The following is a 10,188-nucleotide window of genomic DNA, read 5'->3' on the forward strand; positions in this document are numbered from 1 at the left end:
CAGAAGTCAAGAACATGATCATGCTCACTAGGACAAGTCAAAAGGGAAAAGACAAACGTTAGATGATCTTGTTCATGTGAAATTTAGGAAACAAAGCAAGGGAACAGACAAAATAAAATATAAGTTCTTGGCCTGTGTCTGCTCACTAAAAGGGGAGAGAATTATAAGGGGTGTGTGTAGGGGCAGTTAGGGTGGGGGTGAGTCTCCAGTGCCCTACACTGGAGAGAAATGATATATTGATAGTTGTTGAGGCATATAAGTACATATTTTGGGAGGCATGAAATTGTATCCCAGAAGCAAGCACAATTTTATAAAATATTTCCTCAATAAAAAATATTTTGGGGAGGGGAGCGGGCACAGGTGGTCTTGCACCTAATAGAGCAGACAAGGACTCTTATTCAAACATGCATGCCCCACCTGCAGGGAGGAAGCTTCATGAGTCAGGAAAGAAAAAATGGCCACCATTATGGTAGCCATTAAATCATCACACAGATACTAAACTCCAGAGGTAATAAATGTGTTGGCCAAAAAGTAAAATGATCATTTGCCAGAAATCAGAGACTCTACCTCACTATTGAGAGAAGTATAATCTGATTTTTCTCACTGAACAGCAATGTATTAAAATTAAAAATACATTTTACCTAATAGTGAAAGTTCAATAATGCGCCCTTCACATATTCTTACCAGAATGTAAAAAACATATATGTACAAAAGTGTATAAAATGTTACTATTTGTATAAACAAAAATCCTAAGTAAATGCACATTACTATTACCTATAAGCAAAAGTCCACTATGCAGCTTTTTAAAATAATGCATTCAGTCTATATGTTGCATTACATGATACATCATTGTGTTAAATTACAAAGCAAAGAGTACAGGAATATTGCAGTATAACCCCATTTATGTGGAAAAAAATACATTCAGAAGCTTGAAAAAATGTGTTAGAATGAGATAAAGATGATGGTTCTCTCTAGAATGAAAAGACTACAAAGTCTTATGTTGAGAAATTGTGCAGATGTGGTTGAACATTGGCAGGACCCACAAACCACTATATTTCTATGCAAGTATTATTTACAGATCCCTACCACGTTATCCCCTCAGGTTATTGTTAATTCAGTTAAAACCACTGCAACAGTTACTAAGGATGCTTTCACCTTCCCAGCATGTCTTTTGCCTCTCTCCACCCCCTTTCCTAGCCAATCTCGTTCCGACTTGCCACTTCCAGAATTCTCTTATAAAAGTCTCTCCTGTTTGCTATCTCTTCTCTTCCCCTCTCTTTCCCCCTCTCTTCTCCCTCTCTTTCTCTTCTACTTCCTGACCTGGAGAAGACCTAGAGAAGGGCTGGTGGGCATAGTGGGAGGCAGCCATTTTGCTAGCTCCACATGGCCTAAACTGTTGTGCTCACACCCAACTCTGGAGCATCCACATGAATAAAGATTTGCGTTCCTGCTCAGCCATGAGTTCCTGGTCTCTTCTCTACCCCATGATGCAACCCAACAGTCTCAGAAGGGATAAACATGAAATTAAAAGAATTTATAACTGGGGCAAGGCAGTGGTGCACCTAGTGAAAGCACACATTACAGTCCACAAGGACCTAGGTTCACCTACAGGGTGAACCTTGTAGCCTCCACCTACAAAGGAGAAGCTTCATGAGCAATGAAACAGTGCTGCAAGTGTTTTATTTTCTTCCTGACTATCTAATCTTCCCCTCTCAATTTCTCATTGTCTCTATCCAAAATAAGTAAATAAAAATCTAAATAAAAAAAAAACACCACATTAAAAAAACAGGCAGGGGCCGGGTGGTGGCATACCTGGTTGAGTGCACAATGCACAAGGACCCAAGTTCGAGTCCCCAGTCCCCACCTGCAGGGGGAAAAATACTCAAGGCTCTGAGTTGCCAGTTTCAGTCCTCAGCATCACCAGAGCAGGATTGATAAGAGCTCTGGTAAAAATAAATGAGATGGTCTCCACTACCCTACCACTATTAATAACATTAGTAAACTTGGCTAAAAAGTAGATAGAGTGAATTTAAGGGCTTGCTGCTCATAGTTATGCAGATAGTGGTGAGTCTTCTACTCTTAAGTTTCTCTTATTCCACTGATGCCTTGACTTGTGACAAGAATGTGGTTTTGAAGATTGTGCAGACCCAGGACTCTGAGTGCAGGGAGATGACTTCCTCATGAGATTATGTGAAATGACCTTCTGAAGATTCTTCATGGAAGATCCTGCCGCCTTGGTAATGACCCATGGATGGTCCAGGACCTGTCCTGCTGACATCCGATGACTAGCCTCCAAAATCAGGAGTTTGTCTATAAAGTCCTTCGCCAAGTGGGAAATATTTGGCCAAGGCTGAGAAGAAAAATAAATAAAATTAAAATGCACACACACACACATATATATATATATACACACACACACATATATATACACACATACATGTACATATAGAATAATACTGTTCATTAAAAAGATCAATGCATACCAAGTCCAAAAGACTTCTTGAAATAAGTGAAATGTTATTGTCACTAACTATCTAGTGAGTCTAAAATTCTACTTTATAGAGAAGTACAAACACACACACATGGCCTTTTACATATTTTATCTTCCAAAATCTCTGTCCACGTTGTGAAAGTATTTTTTCCAGTAACCTATCTAGTGTGCTGCCATTAGTGTGTGAGTTTCCACGTCACATTGACACGAAATGGACAAGGCAGAGCAGCTGTCTCAGGGGAACTATACCAGCATCAAGTTGACATTTATTTATATTCTGGTCACCTCCAAAAGTCCTGGAACTATAAGCATAAATTAAAGTAGAAAGTGGGATGGACTGAAAAATCATCAACTTTATCCTATTAAATGGATTTCCTTCCTTTCTTCCATTAAAAGATGACTCTAGGGGCCAGGTGGTGGCACACCTGGTTGAGTGCATGTGTTACAATGCACAAGGAACCAGGTTCAAGCCCCTGGTCACCACTTGCAAGGGAAAAGCTTCACAAGTGGTGAAGCAGGGTTGCAGGCATCTCTCTGCCTCTCTCCCTCTCTATCACCCCCTTCCCTCTCAATTTCTGGCTATCTCTATCAAATAAATAAAGACCACCAAAAAAAAATTTTTTTTTAAAGATGACTCTAGATTTAGTGGACCTCCACCTCCACAACCTGGTGAAACAGCAAGAAAACAAAGAGCCATAACAATAAGGATACCTCAGGGAAGAAGCCTGCCACAGTGCCTGTCCTCTAAACACACAGGGCTCAGATCCTTCCAACTAGTTTTTAGCACAAGTAGGATTCAATACATAGCACAAATGTGATGTGGTGCAATTAACTACTTAATGGTTCAAATACTTATTCTTCCAGCATTCTTTCACATATACTTCAAATGAATTAGCATTCACGGTGACTTTTGTGAAAATGGGGGCAATTAGGGTTACTGTTTTATATTCAAACTCCTATTCTATATTACCTACCAACACATACCACATATCTAGAAGAAGAAAAAGAGTGGCTTTGTACCCCTCATTATTTATTAAAAAGAAAAAAAACAGAAAATTAACTCTGTGTTTGCTGTATCCCTAAAAGCAATTACTGGTTAATGTATGCATCTTAAAAACTGCAAACTTCCCAGTGAGGGGGAGGGTTGTATTGTTATGTGGAAAAATGGGAAATGTTATGCATGTACAACCTATTGTATTGACTGTTGAGTGTAAAACATTAATCCTCCATTTAAAAAAAAAAAAAAAAAAAAAAGCTTAGTAAAAAAGAAAATTGTAATACAGGAAATTACAAAAAAGAAAAAAAAAAAACCCAAACTGTCTCTAAGAATTTGTGAGAACTATGATGGTTATCAGTGATGGTAGTAGTGGTAGGGGCACAGAACTTTGGTGGTACATTTGGTGTGGAGCTATGATTCCTGTACTGTTATAACCATGTAAAACACTTATTAAATCTTTAATAATTTGTTTTAAAAATCACTGAATATTAGATTAAAAAATTGTAAATTTCCAAGATTATAAGTAGATTCTTATAATCTACTGTTTTTATCCCTGTATAAAAAAAAATCAGATTCTCTGGGGCCAGGTGGAGGCACACCAGGTGGATGCACACATTACAGTGCTCAATGTCCCAGGTTTGGGCCTCTGGTCCCCACCTGCAGGGGGAAGGCTTTGCGAGTGGTGAAGCAATGTCGCAGGTGTCTCTCTGTCTCTCTCCCTCTCTGACACCCCCTCCCCTCTTGATTTCTGGCTGTCTCTATTCAATAAATAAATAAATATAATTAAAAAATTTAAAGAAAAAGATTCTCTACATAGACTTCGAAATCTCTTAGCACTCTATTAACCTAAAATTTGAATTAAAAAGTCAGTAATGAAACTATTCATCTTTTTCCTTTCAATTCGTTTAAGCAACAAGATGTAAGAAATATCCCCAAACTAAAACTTAGAAAATGAATAAACACATTTGGAAAATACTCAAAGACAGGAAAAAGAAAATGTAAACCCTGCAAATTCATTACTTTCATTTTTGTTTTCCCAAAGCCCAGTCCCACTCCTAGCCCCAGACCTTTCCTCTGCACTTGTCCTAGACAAAGCACACCAGTGGCTGGCACTCACAGTTACACATCCTCTGCCTGGCTAGACAACTATTTGGCCCTGAATCCAGACACATTTATCTGCGTTCAGGATAATTTAAATCGAAGTTAAATTAAACATCTCTGATAGTGTCTTGTAAAACAAGTAACTGAATCTTTCATGAAATAATATACAACATGTGGTGTGAGATTTGTGGAAATCTCATTAAGATGATCCTAAAGGAATATGCGCTTAAAATGTAGCTGCAGAAAGTAAGATAACCAGAATGCTGGGAAAACGAAGTTTTCATCCAATGCTCATTATGCAAATATGGGTTATAAATTACAGAACTCCTAAGTCATAACAAAAAACTAGAAAATATGCTAGTCAATTTAATGTTACATGTTAGGACTGTTACAGAAAAAAATACTAAAAATTATATTTTATTTTTGCCTTATTAATACCTAAAATTATGTCTATTTTAGAGAGGATTAGGTAAACATACAAATGTGTATAGTCTAGAAATGAATAAAAGTCAAGTGTCTATGCGAATTTATTATTATTTTTTATTATTATTATTTTTTTTACCAGAGCACTGATCGCTCTGGCTTATGGTGGTACAGGAGATTGAACCTGGGATTTTGGAGCCCCAGGCATGAGAGTCTCTTTTCACAACCATTATGCAATCTATCCCCCCCACCAAAAAAAAGAAAAGAAAGACTAATAGTATTATGCAGCCAAAAGCAATTTGAGAAACACATGCTGAATCAATTTTCAACTCTAACAACTGTCACCTGGTGACATCATTCAGTTCCTTCCTCAGCTTTCACACCCAGTGTACATCTGATGAAGATTTCTTCATATGTTCTTTCCTAGACTCAGTCTCCTCCAACTCTAGCCTTTGAGTTTCCTATTGGGCTTTTCTCAGCAGTCTCAGGGAGGCACTGCTGTGAACCAGCCCTTCAGCTCATCTTAACCTGGAAAGAGCTTGGGACTCATGAGAGGTCGATCTGAACTGTGTGGTTATATGGCCACACAGAGATACACAGTTCAATGTCTCCAGGTTTTTTCCAAGAAAGATCATCACTGCTTTTCATCAGATTGCTATTAGGGTGGCCTGGAAGGTGATGCAGTGGATGAAGTGTTGAACTCTCAAGCATAACATCCCAAATTTAGTCACACATTGCATGTGTCAGAGTAATTCTCTGGTTCTCTCCCCACCTTTCTCTTCCTCATTAATGTTTAAATTCAATCAATCCCCAGAAGCATATGTACCAGAGTGATGTCTAGACTTTCTCGCTGTCTCTCGCTCTCGCTCTCTCTTTCTCTATCTTCTTCATAAATATTAAAATAATAACAGTATGTCTTCAAAATGACTACTTTACATTCTATGAGTTTGTTGGAAGTAGACAACAAAATCATTCTGCCTCAGTCTATAAAATAACTGTGGCTGCTTGATCAACATGAAATGAGTTTCCTGTTTGGGCTTCCCACACCACCATTGTCATCTTTCCTTCCTTATCACAAACAACAGAAACTTAGTACATTCATGAACACTAGAAATCCAAAGTTTAGGTAATGGATAAACATTTTATGCAAGAGGGCAGGGATAGATAGCATCATGGTTATGCAAAGAGGCTCTCATGCCTAATACTCCAAAGTCCCAGGTTCAATCTCCCATACCACCATAAGCCAGAGCTGAGTAGTACTCTGGTAAAAAAAAAAAAAAAAATTACACAAGCTTCTGAGGCCAAACATTTTACCAAGGAAAAATCTAAACTGAAGACAGAAAACCTCTCGTCAAATACCCAAGCATCTCTAAGTACATATTAGTCTACTCAGCTGACTTGGGATCTGTATGCTGGTTGAGGAAAAAAAACCTGTAAAGTTGTCATGGGGTTGCTAATGCCATGTGCTAATACCAGACCTGGCTCTTAGTCACAGGTGATTTTGCCCCACAAGGAGACATGTCACAAAGGCTGATGATATTTTAGAGTGTCACCACTGAGGAAAAGTATATACCTACCTACTAATAATTGACATCTACCAACTATATAGTTGGTATACCCACTGGTATCTTGGAGTAGAGGACAAAGATACTACTAACAATATACAAAACAGCCCCAATCCCTATTCCAACTCCAACCCCAATAAATAATCATTTAAGCCAGGACCAGGTGGTGGTGCACCTGGCTAAGAGCTCACATTACAGTGCACAAGGATGCAGGTTCAACCCCCTGGTTCCCACCTACAGGGGGAAAGCCTTACAAGTGATGAAGCAGGGCTGCTGGTGTCTCTCTGTCTCTCTCCATCTTCCCCACTGCTCTCAATTTCTCTCTGTCTCTATCCTACAATAAATAAATAAAAATATTTTAAAAAATAATAATAATCACTTAAGCCAACATGCCAATAGTGCCAAGATTAAGAAACAGTATTCCAGGGAGTCGGGCGGTATCGCAGTGGATTAAGTGCACATGGTGCAAACTGCAAGGACCAGCATAAGGATTCCAGTTCAAGCCCCCGCCTCCCCACCTGCAGGGGAGTTGCTTCACAGGCGGTGAAGCAGGTCTGCAGGTATCTATCTTTCCCTCCCCCTCTCTGTCTTCCCCTCCTCTCTCCATTTCTCTATGTCCTATCTGACAACCACAACAATAAAAAAAAAAGGCTACAAAAGAAACAATACTTCAGATCAACCCAACAGGAATAAAAGAATCTCCTACCTCTCCTATGTAATTATATTTGCCTTTCAGAATCTTCCTGTAAAGTCGTGTTTGGTTTTCATCATCAAAGGGCATGAGCCCAGTAAGTAAAACATATGTAATTACACCAAAAGCCCACATGTCCACTGCACTGGTATAAGGCTTCCTCAGCAAAATTTCAGGAGCTATGTAATGTGGGGTTCCACAGAGCGTCCTCATTGTCCAGTCACCATTTCTGTTCCCAGCATGTGCCAAACCAAAATCTGTGATTAAAATCTTTGACTCTTTACCTGGATGGTAATATAAGAGATTTTGAGGCTTCAAGTCCCTGTGAGTTATCCGTAATGCATGCAGATACCTAATACCATCAGCAACCATCTGGAGGATTCTGACAGCATCCTGCTCTGTAAAGGGTCCCTGAGTCATGAGCCGATCAAATAGCTCCCCTCCTGTAGCCAACTCCATCACCATGTACACTCGGTCCTGGGCCTCAAAGATCTCCATGAGTTGTACAATGTATTGATGGCTAACTCGCCTCAGCACAGTGAGCTCAGATGCACAAGCTTCTCTGCCTTCTCTCACTCGGGTTTCCATCACTTTTATTGCAAAGGGTTTCTTGCTGATCTTCTGTTCCACTCTGATAACTTTGCTGAAATTGCCTGTCCCAATAAGAGCCTTGATGTCATATCTATTGATAAGGAAAAACAGAATCTGTTATATCTGATTATCGACTATCTAAGTCAATGCATTATTTCAACTTTTCTATTTTTATCCCCTCACCCAATACCCTCTCTTAATATTACTTAACTGTACTTGTTATTTTTAAAAAGCAACCCGAGCCCTCTTTTGAAATAGATATGTGATCTAAAAGGAACTAGTTGGCAGAAAGATAAAAATGTTTTGCTATGTGCTTACCACTTATTATACTTTTATTATGTGCTCTTTTTTAAAGTTATCCTAAAAAAAAAAAAATCTCTACCAAGGACCTTGGTGGGGGGGTTAGAGTGGAAAGCTGAGAAATGTTACACATGTACTAACTACTGTATTTTACTGTTGACTTTAAACCATTAATCCCCCCAGTGAAGGGAAGCAAATCCTTACCAGTAAATTCTCTCTCTCTCTTCAGATTAGGAAACTGAGAATTTTTTCTAAGTTATATGATTTATTTCAAATAATACAAAATAGATACAGCAGCTAAACTAAAAAATTACTAATAATAGTAATATTGGTGTACTACACCAAAATAAAGGACTCTGGGGCAGGAGGTAGTGTTAAGGTCCTGGAACATGATAGCACAGGAGGACATAGGTGGGGAGGGGGTTAGATGTTATGTGGAAAACTGAGAAATGTTACATATGTACCAACTACTAATCCCACCAGTAAAGGAAAAAATTGATTTAACCTAAAAGCAATCAATGCAGAAAGACTGAAATGTTGAGTTAGAGATGAGTGTAGAGGAAAGAATCAAGAAAACACAACAAAAAGAAAAAGAGCAAAGATCGATGAAGAGAGAATAGGAGAAGTGTGGAATAATATCAAGAAGAATAACATTCACATCACAGTGGTACCTGAAGAAGAGAACAGAACAAAATTATTTGAAGAAATATTAGCTAAGAATTTTCCCAAACTGAAGAAAGAGACGCTTAGATTCAGGGGGAAAAAAAATCTAAAACTAAGTTAACCTATGTACATAATTAGTAAAATAGTAAAGGAATGGATTCTGAAAGCTACTAGAAAAAAGTAATCACCTATAAGGGAAATCCCCTAAGATTTTCAGCTGAGTTCATAACTGAAACTATAACAGCTAGAAAGGAATGGCAAAATATATTCAAAGTTTTGGATGGAAATTGAATTCAGTCAAAAACATTTTGTCCTTCTGGGTTATTAATCAGGTAGATGAAGTCATGAAAACCATTTTAGATAAACAACAGCGAAAAGGATCCATTATCAATAAACCAGTCTATAAGAATTAATAAAGGGGGAGTCGGGCGGCAGCACAGCGGGTTAAGAGCAGGTGGCACAAAGCGCAAGGACCGGTGTAAGGATCCCGGTTCCAGCCCCCTGCTCCCCACCTACAAGAGAGTCACTTCACAAGCAGTGAAGCAGGTCTACAGGTGCCTATCTTTCTCTCCCCTCTCTGTCTTCCCCTCCTCTCTCCATTTCTCTCTGTACTATCCAACAATGACGACATCAATAACAACAACAACAATAATAACTACAACAATAAAACAAGAGCAACAAAAGGGAATAAACAAATAAATAAAGAATTACTAAGGAACTTATTTAACAGATAAAATGGAATGACCTCACCCATACGAAAGGTAAGCAAAGAAAGCAACGAAAGCAAGCAAAGTTCAATGAAAGCAGACCTGTAGACTCAAGTTGCAGAAATTGGGTTGTGGAAGGGGGAATTGGTGGGGGTTACAAGAGGAGAGGGAATCCAGTGGACATTGGTGAAGAAACATTGGTACTTTGGTGTTGTAGGGTTGTATCATAGATTGAAAACTTATAAAATTATACTTTTGAAGTATTTATAGTCTTGCAAACCAAGATTACCTTGACAGAAAATAAAAACATGTGTCAAGAGTTAATTTTAATCAATACTTTTAGAAAAGGTACTCTGGCACAACATATGAAGACTGACCACACACTTCCCAGCATGTTTGTTTTTTTTTTTTTTTTTAGTATCCTTTTTTTAAATTATCTATATTTATTTAATGGATAGGGACAGTCAGAAATTGAAAGGGAAGGAGGGGAGAATACAGGTCCAAGAAGGATGACAGAGGACCTAGAGGGGGTTGTATTGTTATATGGAAAACTGGGAAATGTTATGCATATACAAACTATTTTATTTTCTGTCAAATGTAAAACATTAATTCCCCAATAAAGAAATTTAAAAATAATAATAAAGAAAGAAAGGAAAGGG

General features: G+C 38.3%; 1 protein-coding gene across 1 annotated transcript; it reads right to left on the minus strand.

Moving 5' to 3' along the window:
• Window positions 1–802: 802 nt before the first annotated feature.
• Window positions 803–7,973, minus strand: PSKH2 (protein serine kinase H2; the record flags this gene model as incomplete). The annotated part of the gene is made up of 2 exons (XM_060183928.1): window positions 803–2,350; window positions 7,284–7,973. Coding segments are annotated over 2 exons (990 nt in total), but the record flags the coding sequence as incomplete, so codon positions are not given.
• Window positions 7,974–10,188: the final 2,215 nt, after the last annotated feature.

Source organism: Erinaceus europaeus, unplaced genomic scaffold (genome assembly GCF_950295315.1).
Source record: "Erinaceus europaeus unplaced genomic scaffold, mEriEur2.1 scaffold_442, whole genome shotgun sequence".
NCBI lineage: Eukaryota > Metazoa > Chordata > Mammalia > Eulipotyphla > Erinaceidae > Erinaceus > Erinaceus europaeus.